This window comes from Pleurodeles waltl, chromosome 6, assembly GCF_031143425.1.
Source record: "Pleurodeles waltl isolate 20211129_DDA chromosome 6, aPleWal1.hap1.20221129, whole genome shotgun sequence".
Classification (NCBI taxonomy): Eukaryota; Metazoa; Chordata; class Amphibia; order Caudata; family Salamandridae; genus Pleurodeles; species Pleurodeles waltl.
In genome coordinates, this window is record NC_090445.1 from 1,327,304,891 (window position 1) to 1,327,322,298 (window position 17,408).

Genomic DNA, 17,408 nt, shown 5'->3' on the forward strand with positions numbered 1-17,408 from the left:
TATGGAGCCACATGACACCATATACTAGCGTGCAGGGGCTATGCTCAGAAATATTCTGGATCCAGTGTGGGAGCTGGGAATATTCTAGAGGTGAGGAATCAGAGGTTAGCTATCAAATTCAGTAGAAAGAGTATTACCAGAGGTTAGTAACTTAATCTTTCTTGTCCATCAGACTTTGACCTCACATTTAGATCTGATACATTCCTCTCCATCCTTCTATTTTTTGCGATGTACCTGGTGATCTGGTCCCACTTAATTAATTTTAAATCAACTCAACCCTACTACACAGCTAATAGTGTAACCTCATCCTTTTGTAGAGTGACAGGAATAACATGATTCAGTCACAACAAACACAGAGATGGTGGTCAACTGTTTCTGTCAGGCCATCGTGTCTCTTTTTGTAACCAAACACAGGGTGGTCACAAATAGCAACTTGTCTAATTAATATTCATTGAACAGGTCATTATGTGAGCCCCAGATGCGGGAGATTTTGCAGTGAGAAATATTCAGTAAGTTGGTTGCATTGCAAAAATAAACAATGGTCACAGAAAATCCTTTGCATAGTTTGCACCCACTTTTTGCCACCATCTTTATAACACAGCTGGTCCGTAATCTCGGCACACCATTAAACTAGCCTTTGCTTTTCCTTCCCTACCTGTTCTCTTTTCATAATACCCTGATTTATCTATTTCCCTATTAACTGCTTGCCTTACGATTGCACAAGTTATATGATATTTTGCAATAACAAATACTTTTTTTTAACCTAGCCGCTTTTGACCAATTGCAATATGTCAGTGACTTAAACAATGTCATGTACTGTATTTACCTAGTAAACTCCTAACCTCATGACACAAGATCTCTAAGCTCTTTACCAATGGTGCCAGGGGTTTCCAGCTACTAAACACTGACCCTGGTTGACCCGTATAACAATGACATGGACACTATTGGCTCTTCTCTGACACCTCTGCTTCTCACCACAGGTTGACCTGATGTCCCATGATCTTATCACACAACTTCTACGGGTTCTCGCCATTGAAACTAAACTGGAAAAGGCATTTATCAATACAGATCCAACGGAACTGGTGCTCAGTGGCCTGGAGGCCTTCTCCTTCGACTACATTGTTAAGTGGCCACTGTCACTTATAATAAACAGGTGACATATCTTAAAACACATCTACATCTTTTGCATTTGAAATAAGGTTGCCCTGCTGATGCCCATATTGTACTAATTTTGTGTTTAAGGAATTTTTGATCTAAGATGTGACTTGCTTGAACTTGTACATACTCTCCAGTATGGGGGGGTCCCTGCACTTTTTGAAGTAGTACCTCTTCTGTAATTCATTAATGATTGTGAAAGAAGGAAGTCAAACCTGGTATGCAGATTTCTGAAATTACCATTAGAGAACAGCATTTGAACACTGTATTTGCAAATATTTGCAGCTTGGCTAGTCCAGTGTTTTTGATAAATCGTTAGGACATTTTGTGCAGTTGCATTGCTGTACTTAAGCTGTCTGCTGTCCCACTTTGGGTTATACAGGAAGGCCTTGACTCGATACCAGATGCTTTTCCGGCACATGTTCTATTGCAAGCATGTGGAACGGCTGCTGTGCAACGTCTGGATCTACAACAAAGCTGCCAAACAGGTGTCCCTGCACGCTGCCAAATGGTAAGTTTGGTTGGAGTGCCTGCTTCATTGCCTCAAGAACTGAGCACAAGTTGACATAAATGTTATCTGAATGGTGCATAATCTTTGTGTGTGATGTAATTCTCCATGAATCCTGCTCAGGCTGGAAAAGGGCCTGTCTGAATTGTATATTGTTTAGGGAATGCGGGGCATCTGTGGAGGAATCCTGTACATGGGATGGACAGATGTTATCTTTGTAGTATGTGGGTGAAGTTGTATCGTGCATTGTTGTTGAAATCCTTGGTTTGGGGTTGTGCCGTCTGTTAAACGATGCAGTCTACATGTTGGTCAGACCTCCTTTAATTCCACAGCCCTTTGATTCCATTCCCCAACAACTGTTAGACTGTGACCTAAGTACTTGCCCACATCACCTGTTTCTTTTAGTGCCTACTCAACTCCACAGGTTTAGCTCACGCTGTATTTCACATATTTTATGTGCTGCTTTTGCTTTTTGCAGTATTTATCAGTTTGATTGATACATTTACACTGTAAATATTGAATAGTGCCCCATTTTAGCCATGTAAAAATCAAGTTAAGTCACAGAAGCCTCAATAAATATACACTCGACCCTGATCCGTATACTGCAGGTGATCCTCAGATTTGTTTTCTCCTATATTGTTTGTAAGCGTGTTTTTGTAACTTGTTTCTTTTGTGTTTTGATGGAATGAGATCAGGTTTCAAATATTTGTAAAACATAGGCATTGCTAGTCCCTTTTCTGTGCACTTTTAGTGTAAAGTGGTATTCTCATTTCCTCTTTATTTGTTGTCATTCTCAGTAAAGCCTTATCAGTAGAATAAGCAGACTTCATTCAAGTGCAGGTATTTTTGTAGAGACTAACCTTTATTGGTGTGCCTCAATGAAGATCACAGCATGAAATGGGGTGTTATGTGCCAGAAGCTGTGATTTTGACGCCTGATTGACAGGGAGGTAGACATGTGTTATTATCTCTGTATAGACAGGGATTTTGATAAAATACCGAAATGCTTTATGACAAATTGGTTGTTATAGTGGTTCCTAGATTTCTTTCCAAATGAGGTTGAGAAGGAGATTCCCATATTGGTTTAAATGTGAAGGCCAAAATGCCTTCATAGGGACAGTAACAAAGCATTCTTTGACTGGCTGTACCAATATGTGTTGGCTCCATTTGGTGATGGCATTCGTGATGTATTTCCCATCCTGTTGCAAATTAGTATTTTCTGCAACCAACTACTGCAGCGGAAACCAAAGTAACCCATTTTCCCTAATTCATATTCTTCTTAGGTATCCAGCATATGTAAGAAATGCAAGAACCAGTCTTACCGTATCTATAACATTTGTTTAGTCTCACACTGTAGCTCCTCAGTGAGTTTAGGCAAATGCTTAATTTCATTCTTTGCATAATTCAGGCTTCATAATTTGTATATCGGTACTAATCCATAAATTAGTTATAGCAATTGTTGTAATCATTGGCTTATTTAATTGTACAGGTGGCCATTGTTTTTTTTATTTAATAACTGGTAGTTTCTATTCTTTGGATTGATTGTAAAATCTGTGCAGTAGGTATTACATTTGTATATCTCAGGCTTGTGTGCCCATGCAGTCAACATGTGTTGAGTACACTAGATGAGCTTTCTCAAGGCTGAAATCAATACAAACCTAAATTGTGTTATGATACATATTTGTTCATGAGTTCTGTTGTCTATAAAAGATATTCCCACGCATGGTCTTGCAAACCTGCAGTACTAATTAATTTACATTTTAATTCAAGCCTATCCCTTCACCAGAGTCCCTTTGTGTATACAATATCCAGATTATAGCCTCATGCGGTGTTTCTACATAACATGCACATTAATCCAGTTTCAACAAAGCATTGCAAAACCTCAGTTTGGAAAAGTCTTTCTCTTTAACTGATTTATAAAAATTGCAACTGAGAATGTTGTTTTGGCTTGATGATATTTCTAACAATTATTGGTAAAATGCGTTGCCTCAGATTTAAAGAAAGCGATAACAAGAGCATGTGTCTCTAAGTGACAAACTTGAATTCAATAAATGCATCATAAATACGGTGGAATGCAAGAATTATGAAGTGTTGAATGCCTACATTTTATAGGACAGTCCTGTTCAAATTGTGGCTTGGCTGCACATGAAATTAAACCTGCATACTTTTGCAACTATAACATGGTCTGTGTACATCATCTCTTGTAGAGTCATGTAATTATCTGTGCCTTCAAGGTTGGCAGGTTCTGTAGAGTTAATGGAAACCATGCTGGTCATTCACAGCTTCATTTTATAAGATTAACAATCTTGCACTTCTATTACCTGTGTTTCTCTATCTAAACTGCTTGCAAGTGATCAGGTGTTTTGCTTTACTTTTGACTGAGCCAAAATAGACACACTGAAAGGAGTCGAAAAGATTCTCTGGAATGCACTTCTTAATCCGAAGAAGGCATTTATTATAGCTTTTCATAGGCTCGTGAAGGAAGGCTTAAAAAGCCAAAAGTGTACTTTTAAAATGTGCAACAATGAAGTAAGACCATGTATAAAGAATCTTCAATCTATAAACAGCAAATATATACTTGCAAGAATACAAAAACTTATATATGTATATATATTCATACACAATGCAACACAAATAATTAATAAAAATGCATCAACGTATGGCCTGTCAGGTGCTTCATCTTTCTCCTTCCAGAAAAGCCGATGACCACATTCGACTGCGAGAGAGATCTCTACCCTCACGGGAAATATATCAGGCATTCAATGTCTAAAATCCTGATTGAGGTCTCTGAATCTCCTACTGTCGATCTGGGTCTCTGTTACATCTTAAAACCGAAGAAGGAGCTCTCTGGAAAAACCCTTCCCGCTTGCACAAGAAGTATTAAAAAATGCTGGCTATTTTAGGTCAGGGTTGGAATAAACAGATTGGAACTGGCCAGTTTCCCAAGGTGTCTCCCCCATGCCTAAGCCGTTCCCTGCTGTACTATCCTTATTGTGCTGACTGACTAACTCCTCCATATTATTCCTAGCTCGTCGGTGAGAAAGAGAACATGCAGAAAAGAAAACACGTTGCATAACATATTTGTACGGAAAACTGCTTGTACCGTTAACGTGGCAGTGAAGCAGTGAAGCTAGGGCTAAGCTGAATACAAAATGGAGTCTGTAACTGGTGATCACTAATGTGACGGTGGACGGCTAAGCCAAGTGCAAAGTGGTGCCACCCGAATTCAGTGGTCAAAACACAAATATCACTACATCAGGGTTTGCCCGATTACACACTTCAACTGTCTTATGAGCATATATTATAATAATACTTCTAAGTGCAGATTTGTCACCATTAGATTTTCCAGAGTGTCTGACTGTGTCTAGAGAATTCTTTAGCAGTACTACTTTGTTCCATTCAGCTCTACAGTGACTCCATACCCGCTGGAAATAAGAAGTGGAATGGCATATAAACAACTCCCTCTTGCGCTTGGATTTCAACATGTTTTTTCTTTCTGCGCTGTTCAATGTGGATCTGGAGCTCCGTTCCCAACTCATCCTTCTTTCTACAACTTCCAAAATATTTTTTATCAGTGTGCTATGGAAGCTGTATCCCCCAAAACAATATGATTCAAATGTGCCTAGACTGCAGGAAGTAGAGGTTGGTCATGGATCCAACAACTTGTGTTTGTGGTGTTTGGGCTCCAGCTATGATTCAAACCCATGTACTAACTATGTCGTCATGCTCCCAAAGCCGATTAGAGTGCAGATGGGAAACAGTGTTGCCAAGCTTAAGAAGCAGTCGCAGTGAACCATAATGTTCCAGTAATGCAAAGTCAAAAATGTACCATATGCACAATAACAAACAAACTGGATTGAACCCCTTCCCACCATTCAAAAGTCTAGTGGGGGTGTGTCAATCAGCTGGTCATTCACGCACAGTGTTTCCTAACCACATGCCGGTTCCATATCTGGTGCTTTAGCCCCTATTTCCCCAGCCATCATTGGCCCTGCAGCAAAGAGCATCTTTCAAAGAAACCCTTCTGCAAATGTTCCAGATGCTAAAAACTCCCTCCAGTGCATCCCTGAGCCCCACTAAGCTGTATGGGCCTTCAGCTGGGCTTCTGCTGGCAAGCCCACCTCCTGTACCAACTGTCCCCTCAGTACACATTACCTGGCCAATACTGACTCCGGTCCTGGCTTCTTCTTCAGTTCCAAGGCCCACACCGGTTCTTTCCATGCCAGAGCCTATACCATTCTGCCTGCGCTGGTCCGTTTTGATGGCAGTCTCGGACCTGCAAACCGACACCTTCCCACTACAAACTAAGGGCCTGATTTAGATTTCGGTGGAGGGGTTACTCCGTCACAGCGATGACAGACGTCCCATCCACAAAAATCTAAATCCCATTGTTTCCCATGTGATTTTGGTTTGAGTGGACTGAACAGAAAATCAGTCACTGTTGTGATGGAGTAACCCCTCTTCCAAAATCTAAATCAGGTCCTACATTGCTCTACTAAATGACTAAAGCACAGCCAGTGATTATGCAGCCACATTTTTTTACTCAGTTTCTTCCTCGACACCTGCACTACCAGAGGCAGGAAGCCAAATTCGGTTATGATTTTAACTTGTTCAAGACATACCTAATGATCCTCACTCATTTTATGGTTATGAGAAAGCGCATAATCTGCTGCGCCCTGACTGCTTTAATGAAGTGCTGCACGTAGACTTGCAAGATACCAGTGGGCTAAATACATCCCCAGACACAAAGCTGTATTCACCATTTGGGCCACCAACAGAGCAAATTCCCTCTTTCACAGTAGTAGTGTGAACAGCAGCAGAAGTCTTGAAATTACAATTGGCTATGCTTGAAACTAAGGACAGTTTGCTGACTGAAATTCTTCAACCAGGCCCTAGTTCATCTGTGCCACTATTGTTATCCAGTCAGTGAGGCTCTCACAGACACTCTAGCCTGACCTGGCAGACCCCAGGACAGTTGACATAAACCTGCCCCCAGTCACCCCAAATGTTTGAAATAACCATCCACTTGAAAGCCTGATGGTACAGGAGTTAACAGGTAAAGCCAATCCAAATGCCTTACTAATCAACCTCCCCCAAAGTAGGGAGCTGAAACATATAGATGCTTTTGGCACCAACATTTTCCTCAGCTAGCGTAACAGTGCAGTCATTAAATTCAGTATGTCTCTTAGACAGGTACCCGTACCTTTTGGGACATGGCTATTGATCTTGCCTGCTGTCCTAAGTGGCCTCAGGGCCTCTCTGGCCCAAACGATCCAAAATGGACAGAATGTGGCAAAGTATGTGTTGTGTGCTGGCTTGGACACCACAGATTGTAAAAATAGTGCTATTGCTACCTGCATTGTGCTTAGACACCATGCTTGGATACAGTCAACCTTGTTTTTCAGGAGATGTTAAAGCATTCATCCCTCATGGATGTGCCCTTTATGGATCGACTGTTTAAAGACATGTCTGACTTGGTGCTTGAGTCAATTAAACAAAGTTTCGCCACAGCATGATATTTGGGGTTTTTGTGACCAGGGAGACAATTTCACCAGCAGTAAGTCAGGGGCTATTCAAGAGGTCTAGTTTATTGCCAGCCTCAGTGTTACCGACCTATGCAGCAGCAGCAGCCTTCAGTTTTTCCAAGCAGAGAATGCAGTGACTGTCAAGGCCATTCATATCAGCAAGAACTGCAAACATCCAACTCCTCTCCCCCTACTGAAGCAGTTTTCAACCACTTTGATTTGCCCTCACATGCCCACAACTAACCAGTTGTGGGCAGTATACAACATTTACTCCCCACCTGGAGATCTATGAATGAAGGAATGTGCATTTTTGTAGGGTGCGAACAAACGCCTGTAGGCTTCAAAAAATTGAAAGATCAATAGGCTGCTGTAGCTCTGATTTTAGAACAGAATAGATTCTTCCCATCTGACCAATGGATTTTGCTAATTGTTCAAAGGGACTGCTCCATGCCATACATCCCTTCCCCACCATACCAGAGTGAATTTTGGAGGATCACTCCACTATCTTGATACAAGAAGTCAGTCTCTCGCTGTCCAAAGGTTCCATTTAATGGATGCTGGTGTCTGAAAGGTGTGAGCGCTGCTATTTTTACTGCTTCCTCATGCTGAAAAAGGATTTATGCTACAGTCCTAATTTTTCTGAGGAAAAACAAATTCAATATACTCACTCTTTGTCAGGTGCACTCTGCTCTGGAGAATGGAGGATCTGGATTTACAGGACACGTATTTTCACACAAATGTCCTGCAGTCCCACAGGTGAATTATGTGTTTCATTTTGAGGTTAGAACCTTCAAATGTAGTTGACTCTGCTTTCTTTGGCCTTCCCCCAGGTGTGCATGAAAGTGATAATGGTGGCTGCAGCCATCTTCTGAGGTCGGGGAAACTTGAATTCCCATAACTCGACACCTGGTGGCTCAAGTTAGACTTGCTGCAGTCAACAGCAGATCACCTCCAGGGCAACAACTAAGTTTTTTTTGCCTTCTGGGGGTTTGGCATCAACAAGATAAAGTCCCACCTGAGCCCTATGCAGAGGATTCCGTTCATAGGGCTATCCTGGACATGGTGGCGTGCAATGCCTTTTCACCGCTGGGACATTCAGCTTATGATACAGAGGATTTGGGCTCTGTCCTAAGGCTAGGAGGGCTAGGTTATGTAGCTTCTGGGCCTTCTAGCCTCATGCATCCTCCTCATCCCATACACCAGATGGCACATGTGGACACTACAGCGGAACCTCCAGTTTCAGTTGGCTCACCATTCAGATCTTGCAGGAGACAGCTCAGGATCTTTTGTGGTGGCAGAGAAGCGCCAGCCAGTCCTCTGCCAGGCTTCTTTCCCTTTTCCACCAAAACTTCATGTTTGTGACAGATGCATCCCTTCTGGGTTGAGATGATGGAGGAAGTGGGGGGGGGAGTCACCTCGTGGAGATGGAACAGAGAGGCTTCTGGTCTGTGTCCGAGAGCCAGCTCTGTATCGGACTTTAGGGTGATCTGTCTAGCCTTGACATTTTCCTGCCATCCATCAGTGGGGTGGTGCAAGTCCTCAAGGACAACACAAGCTCAATGTGGTACTGCAACAAGCTGGACAAAGTGGGGTCCTGCATTTTGTGTCAAGACTCCCTTTTGCCTCTGGAGTGGGCTAGGCAACATCTTTCTGGTGTCCTGTGCCGTGTTAAAGCTTCTGCGCACTGGAGTATTCTTCCAAGAAAGTAATTACGAGACATATTCCAACTACGATAGAACACTGTGCTCTTGTTTGCATTCCCACTTCTACCTCTCCTGCTTCTAGTTCAGGGGAAAATCAGGATAGACTTAGACAAAGTCATCTTGATAACCCAGGACTGGCCCATGAAAGTGTGGTCCCCAGAGCTCCTGAATAAGAGCATTTTTCTCTTCAAACTGGTCACCCCTTCGCAATGTCCACTTGTCTCAACAGAAGGGGGAGAGATAGGCACCCAAGTCTCCACTACTTAGTCCTCCATGTATGTAGTTTGAGCAGCGTCAGTTGAGTACTTTTCACTCACCGACTGAAGTGGTAGGTTTCATTCTTGCAGCCAGACCCCTGTTAAAGAAGTGTATATATTTCAGGCACTGGGAGGGGTTTGTGGCCTGATGTGAAGTGCGTCAGCTTGATCCCCTGCCCGTATAGATCAAATCAAATCAAATCAAATCATTAACATTTATAAAGCGCGCTACTCACCCGTGCGGGTCTCAAGGCGCTAGGGGGGAAAAGGGGGGTTATCGCTGCTCGAACAGCCAAGTCTTTAGGAGTCTCCGGAAAGCGGAGTGGTCCTGGGTGGTCCTGAGGCTGGTGGGGATGGAGTTCCAGGTCTTGGCCGCCAGGAAGGAGAAAGATCTCCCACCCGCCGTGGAGCGGCGGGTGCGAGGGACGGCAGCAAGTGCGAGGCCAGCGGAGCGGAGGGGGCGGGTGGGGACGTAGAAGCTGAGGCGTCTGTTGAGGTATTCCGGTCCCTTGTTGTGGAGGGCTTTGTGTGCGTGGGTGAGAAGACGGAAGGTGATCCTTTTGCTGACTGGGAGCCAATGCAGGTGTCTCAGGTGTGCGGAGATGTGGCTGTTGCGGGGTACGTCGAGGATGAGGCGGGCCGAGGCGTTTTGGATGCGTTGCAGGCGGTTTTGGAGTTATTGTTATGTTATGTTAGGTTTTGGATGTTATTGTTTGTGTTGTTGTTGGCCTAACTAAACCTTTCAGAGTACACAGTTCAGGTTCTTCTTAGCTTTTTTATATTTGCCTGATTTACCCTCTTTCTTAAAGGGCTGATTCATAAGAATCTCGCCAAAGTTATTTGTCATGCTACAGTTGGCCTTGAGTCCGGTCTTGATAGTTCTTATGTGCATGGCATTTGAGCAGATGTGAAGCTGTTCACTACGACTCCCGACACTTAAAATAATCTTCCCTATCTCATTAAATTGGCATGACACATGAGCAATCTATAGGTGCTGGCAGGGAACCTTTTTACATCAGCTTCTCTCGGGACAAATTGGTTTTGAAGACTCAGTTGGCCTTTTTTCCCAAAGAAGTTTCACAATTTCACTCTTCTGTGTTCCTTTCTGAACCACACCCTTAAAATGAAGATGAGAGGCTGCATCAGCTTGACTCTAAGAGTACTTTGAGTTTCGACATTGACTGCATGAGAGATCATTGTGTGGGTGATCAACTCTGTGTTTTTTAGGAGAAAAAAGGCAAGATGGTGCAAAAGAGGTCACTGTCAGTGTAGATCATCTATCTTTTGCATCAAAATACACTATACACTAGTGCAGAAGCAAACTACAGAAGGCCTACATGCACATTCCACCAAAACCAAGGTCCATATAACAGCATGGGGGGTTGTAGTTCTTGACACCTGCCAGTCTACAGCATGGCTTCACAATCAGGCCCATTTTGAGGGCCATTTTGACTGCTCAGTCCTGCCAGGCTTACGAATCTAAGTCCTTTCCTCAGACCATCTGCCTTTGGAAGTTGATGCTTTGGTAGATACTCTAAAGGAGATCATCTGTGGTTGGAAATATTCAAAAAGAGAAATGTAATTACCTTTGGTAACACTGTTTATGGTGAATATTCTGTCAAACCACAGATTCCTCACTGCTTTCTGTCTTCCCCATTCTGGGAAGCGGACTTCTGAAAATCATAAAAATGCAGCACACTGTCAATTGCAGTTTTCTCAAAATGCTCCTCGTTTGAGGGCACTGAAGCGGAAAGATGAAGAAACTGACATTAGCACTTAAATGCACCTTCGCCTCCTTACTTTTGGGGAGGTATAGTATAACAAATGAGTAATATGAGGCCCCTAGAAGCACAGAGAAGCATTGCTAAAGAATTCTTCCGATCCAAATGCGCATGGGAATATTCTGAAGGTGAGCAGTCTGTGGTAAGATAGAGTATTTGCCAGAAAGGTATTTACTGAAGATAAGTAACTTACAGTTTGAGTACTAATTCTTGTTTATGCACTTCAGTCAGTGTTGCTGATGGCCACTGTGAGTTACACCAGGTTGTACATTGTATATTTGCCATAATATGAATATAATTAATCTAGCAAATCAGGAAAATACTAAGGTGGTCATTACAACCCTGGCGGTCAGTGTTAAAGTAGCGGTAAAACCGCCAACAGGCCGGCGCAAAAAAAGAAAATGGAATTTAGACCGTGGCGGAAACCGCCAACATTGACAGCCACTTTAAAACTCCGATCGCCAAGGCGGTACAAACAAACACCGCAGCGGTAACCGCCATCAGACAGGCGGAGGACAATGTACCGCCCACAGAATTACAACAGTCCAATCCGCCACCTTTTCCGGTTCACCGCGAACAAAAACACGGCGGAAACAGAACTTGTAAGGGGAAACTCTCACCTCTACACACCCCACGAGGAACCAGGACGCCATGGAACCCGAGCTCCAGATTCTTCCAGCCTTTATCTTCCTGCTCCTCTACCAGGAGCACGAACGCCTGCGGCGAAGACCACGGTGAGTACTGCACCTACTACACAGGGGAGGGGAAAAAACAGTGACCCACACACGCAACACTCCCACCCTCACACACTAATACATCATGATACATTACAATTACACTCCCCAACCCCCCCTGGAAGAATGCAAGGACAAAAAGAAATGAGTCTAATGATTGTAATATATTCAAATACAGTAATCAAAAATATATACATATTTAAAGATATGTACACTATAAACAAATATATACAGCAAGAATACAAGTCCAAGGTATTTCACTATCATAGTCCGTGGACCACTGGACCCAAAAGGCATGGGCGAGGCCCACACAAGATACCCGAACAAGACGGAGAGAACACTGCTGGGGCATCAGATAGAAAAAAAAACTGGCACCTCTGGGGGAATGGAAGGGGGGCACCTCAGCCGGATGAGTGCACAACGCCAGATCCACGAGGGGGCTCCATGCCCACTGTTCAATCCTGGTGAGTGCACAGCCACAGTCTCTCAAGTCTCTACAGTGGGTGGGTTGCCCACCGTTCAATCCTGGGGAGTGCAAAGCCACAGTCTCTCAAGTCTCTACAGTGGGTGGTTTGCCTACTGTTAAATCCTGGGGAGTGCAAAGCCACAGTCTCAAGTCTCTATAGTGGGTGGGTTGCCCACTGTTCAATCCTGGGGAGTGCAAAGCCACAGTCTCTCAAGTAGATAACATTCTCCACTGGTTCTGGAGGGGGCTTGGTGCCCAGAGTGCTTCATCCTGCCAAGGACAGAGGTAGTGGATGCCTTTCTCCACTGGTTCTAGAGGGGGATTGGTGCCCAGAGTGCTTCATCCTGCCAAGTACTGAGGTAGTGGATGCCTTTCTCCACTGGTTCTGGAGGGGGCCTGGTGCCCAGAATGCTTCATCCTGCCAAGGACAGAGGTAGTGGATGCCTTTCTCCACTGGTTCTGGAGGGGGCCTAGTGCCCAGAGTGCTTCATCCTGCTTGTGGCGGCCTCAGTAGCATCAGAATCTTTGGCGCTCACTGGCCTGCGGTGCTAGTGGCGGCGGTGTCCTGGGCAGCGGTGCTGGTGGCGGGTTTGTCCTGGGCAGCGGTGCTGGTGGCAGGTGTGTCCTGGGCAGCGGTGCTGGTGGCGGCGGTGTCCTGGGCAGCGGGGCTGGTGGGGGCGGTGTCCTGGGCAGGGGTGCTGGTGGCGGCGGTGTCCTGGGAAGCGGTGCTGGTGGCTGTGGGGTCCTGGGCAGCGGTGCTGGTGGCGGCGGTGTCTTGGGCAGCGGGGCTGGTGGCGGTGGTGTCCTGGGCAGCGGGGCTGGTGGTGGTCTTGTCCGCCATGCAGATTTTCCCAGACTTGCCGGTTTTACTGTGCCCCTTCCTCACCTTGGATGGTGGCGCAGCTGTCTCCACACTCCCAACTCTACCCCTGGGAGCAGCTTTGGTGGCTGATTTCTTTCCTCTCTCCAGCCGGGCACTGGCCAACTTTTTGTGCTTTACAGGTGGGGGACTGTCCGTGCTCTGGCTCCTTGCCACACTAGCTGCCCTGCTTCCTGGCTCACTCCAGAAGCCGGTTACTACTGGCACCACTGGTCCCGCAGAGTGCCTGTGGGATGTGTGCCGTCAGTGCAGAGGCCAGAGTCTGAAAAGCTCTCTGATGGGCTGCCTGACCAGAATGAATGCCCTCCAGGTATGCATTGGTTTGTTGCAACTGCCTCTTTACACCCTGGATGGCATTCAAAATGGTAGACTGCCCAACAGTGAGGGACCCGAGGAGGTCAATGGCCTCCTCACTGAGGGCAGTAGGGGTGACAGGGGCAGGGGCTGAGGTTTCTCAGGCAAAGGAGATGCCCACCCTCCTGGGTGAGCGGGCACGGGACACACGCTGAGGGGCTGCTGGGAGGGCAGTGCTGGTAGGGGGGGGTGGCAGCTGTACCTGTAGATGCGGGGCACAGATGGGCCCGCCACCGCAAGTGAGGTCCCATCAGAGGAGGAGTCCGTATCGCTGGTATCAGCTCCTGTCCCCGCCGTAGAGCTCCCCTCGCCCTCCGTCCCACTGGTGAATTCAGACTCCGTTGTGTCGCCCTCCAGGGCAATTTGGGATGCAGCTCCCTCCTGCTCCGGTGCCACTGCTCCTCCGCCTGATGATGCTAATGCACACAAGAACAGGGAGACCACAAATAGGAGGGGTAAAGACAGAAGAAGGACATGTTGAGTGCATGCAATACCGCTACCGTTGGCGGACACTACAGACACAGAAGCCCCCTACACTACGCCGTGCACTTGGAGTTCCCTAATCAATCCCAGGGACATAGGTTACAACGCTATGCCCTATTGCTGCACACGTGGATGTCACAGGAGCCTGACTAGGTGTAGTTGGCACTGTACACAGGTGGGGTGGGGTGCCACAGGGCCTGCCTTAAGAAGGGGCCTTGCATACTAAACTCGCCCTGGCCTAGGGGAACCCACAGCTCACCTCCCCCACCCAGACCCCTACAATGCACTCTGAATCAGCAGAATGAGAGTGTACTCACCCCCTTGTGGCTGCTGTGAGGCCCAGGCCCTCAAGCGCCCATCCAACTCCGGGTAGGCCACCGCCAGGATCCTGAACATCAGGGGGGTCATGGTGCGACGGGCACCCCTTCCACGTTGGGAGGCCATCCCCAGCTGGGCCTCCGCTGTCTTCTTGCTCCAGCGGCGAATGTCCTCCCATCTTTTCAGGCAGTGGGTGCTCCGTCTGTCGTAGACCCCCAGGGTCCGGACTTCCTTGGCGATGGCACGCCAAATGTCCTTCTGGTGGGCGCTGACCTACAGGAATAGTACAGGGGAAAAGAAGATATTATCGTCCGCACAGTCATTGGCCCGCATCCCTACCCTTGCCATGACGCACATGCACTCCCCGTCGTTTCATGCACGCCTCATTCTCGCCCCCCCTATCTTTCATCCACACCACTCCACACAGGCATTTCCCATACAGCATGCTCACATTGTACTTACCTGTTTGTCTGGAGGACCGTAGAGTAGTGTGTACTGGGGGAGGACCCCATCCACTAGTTTCTCCAACTCCTCCGTGCTGAAGGCAGGGGCCCTTCACCAAGACACACGAGCCATTGTCTCTTCCAGACTGAGGTCACAGCAGCACTTGCAGTGTAGGTCCTATCCTGTCGAAGATCAGGTATCAAGTGATTGAACAGAGAGAATGGCGGTCACGTCCACGGCGGTGCGTACCGTCACCGCCGGCGTACATCGTCATTGGGTCCAATGTTAACCAATGCAGGATAGCGTGGCGGTCTTTGACCGCCTACCGCAACGGTGTACAACGCCAGCGCAGTTACCTCATATCCCCTTGTCCCACTTTACAGGTCAGGCAGCCGCCATTTCATGGGCCCACATGGCATTATTTTGGACTGCGTCACACATATCTAGGCCTTGCTTAAATACTAATACAGGCATATGTCGAGTTGCTAATATTTTCCGATTAAGCTGTGTTTACGTACCTCAGAGTTGGTTGACTCTCTGCTCGCTGTTCTCCTCCATAGGCACCGTCCGCATGTGAGGAGATGGCGGCATCCTCCGGTGTACAGACCGCTGGTGGACCTGTCGACAAGGGAGGAGCAACATTTGATCATCACCTACAGACTTGATCGTACCACAATCCTGGAACTGTGTGCCCAGTTGGAGCCAGACCTGATGTCAGCATTCCGCCATCCCACAGGAATCCCCCCTCAAGTGCAGGTGCTGTCAGTACTCCATTTCCTAGCAAGTGGGTCTTTTCAAACTACAGTGGCCATAGCATCAGGGATGTCCCAGCCTATGTTTTCCAACGTGTTGTCCAGAGTGTTGTCTGCCCTGCTGAAACACATGCGGAGCTACATCGTTTTCCCTCAGGTGGAGGATTTGGCTACAGTGAAAGGTGATTTCTATGCCCTGGGACATATCCCCAACATCATAGGTGCCATTGATGGGACACATGTGGCCTTGGTTCCCCCCCCCCCCGTCACCCCCTTCCCCCACAGGAGTGAACAGGTGTACAGAAACCGGAAGAGTTACCATTCGATGAATGTGCAGATGGTGTGTTTGGCAGACCAGTACATCTCCCATGTGAATGCCAAATTTCCTGGCTCAGTGCATGACGCTTATATTCTACGGAATAGCAGCATCCCTTATGTGATGGGGCAACTCCAGATGCACTGTGTGTGGCTATTATGTGAGGACATGGACCCAATACAGTGTGACTAGGTGTCTGGGTCTGGGGATGTCCCTATGAGTCAGTGTGTGTCTAACAGTTGTCCCTCGACATTTGCAGGTGACTCTGGTTACCCCAACCTGTCCTGGCTACTGACCCCAGTGAAGAATCCCAGGACAAGGGCAGAGGAACACTACAATGAGGCCCATGGGCGAACTAGGAGGGTTATAGAGCGGACCTTTTGGCCTCCTGAAGGCCAGGTTCCGGTGCCTCCATATGACAGGTAGTTCCCTATTCTACTCACCAAAGAAGGTGTGCTAGATCATCGTGGCCTGCTGTATGCTTCACAACTTGACTTTGTGACGGCAGGTGCCTTTTCTGCAGGAGGATGGTCCAGATGGAGGTGTTGTGGCAGCTGTGGAGCCTGTGGACAGTAAAGACGAGGAAGCAGAAGAAGAGGACATAGGCAACAGGAACACAGTGATCCTGCAATACTTCCAGTGAGACACAGGTAAGAAGACAACACTGCCTGCTACATCTGATGTAATTCTACTACCTCTCATCTGTCTGTCATTTTCACCCAGTGTATGGTCACTGAGCTGTCACTTTCCCTTACGATTTCACAGATGTGGGTCCCACTGTGTGACATCTGCTCTGTTTCCGCATGGGCTAGAGCTGTGTGACGCAGGTATGTTGACAATACATTTGATATAGCATTTTGCCACTGTTATTGCTAATACACATTTTCGAAAGCACAGACAGAATCCTGATTGTTTTGTGATTTAAGGGTGTTTATTTAAGTGCTCAATAGTGGAGGGGGTTGTAAAATGGTCAGGGGTGATGGTGGAGGAATGTCCATGGCAGAGTCCAGTCTATTAGTCTCACAGGTGCATTGTCCAAAGGGGCATAGGAAGTGGAGCTAGGGCAGTTTAACTATGGACAGGGTGCCAAAGTGGGACAGAAGGATGACAATCAGGGTGGTCTAATTTCTTGGCGGGGTCTTGGCATTGTTCTCTGTCTTTGTCCTGGATCTCAGGGACCGCTTGCGGTGTGGTTTTCCATCTGCAGGGGGTGGGGTGCTGGCGGTGCCTCCTGTCCACTAGTGCCGGCGGAGGTGGTGGGCAGTTCATCGTCCAGGCTAGTGTCAGGGGCCCCTTGTTGTGCCACAGTGTCCCTCCTGGTGTTGACGAGTTCCTTCAGCACCCCTGCAATGGTGCCCAGGGTGGGGTTGATGGATTTGAGTTCCTCCCTGAACCCCAAATACTGGCCCTCCTGCAGCCGCTGGGTCTCCTGAAACTTGGCCAGTACCGTTGCCATCGTCTCCTGGGAATGGTTGTAGGCTCCCATGATGTTGGAGAGGGCCTCGTGGAGAGTGGGTTCCCTGGGCCTGTCCTACCCCTGTCGCACAGCAGCCCTCCCAGTTCCCCTGTGTTCCTGGGCCTCTGTCCCCTGAACCGTGTGCCCACTACCACTGACCCCAGGTCCCTGGTGTTGTTGGGGTGGTGGGTTAGCCTGGGTTCCCTGTAGTGGTGGACACACTGCTGATTGACGTGTACTGGGGACAGAGGTATGGGCCAGCTGGGTGGGTGCTGTG

General features: G+C 47.2%; 1 protein-coding gene across 1 annotated transcript in view; it reads left to right on the forward strand.

Annotated features, from left to right (window-relative positions):
• TUBGCP2 (tubulin gamma complex component 2) overlaps window positions 1-17,408 on the forward strand; it is a 190,575-nt gene that overhangs the window by 96,729 nt on the left and 76,438 nt on the right. The window contains exons 12-13 of the mRNA XM_069240639.1: window positions 981-1,153; window positions 1,538-1,666. Coding sequence (XP_069096740.1) covers window positions 981-1,153; window positions 1,538-1,666 — 302 coding nt within the window. The remainder of the gene's footprint in view (window positions 1-980; window positions 1,154-1,537; window positions 1,667-17,408) is intronic.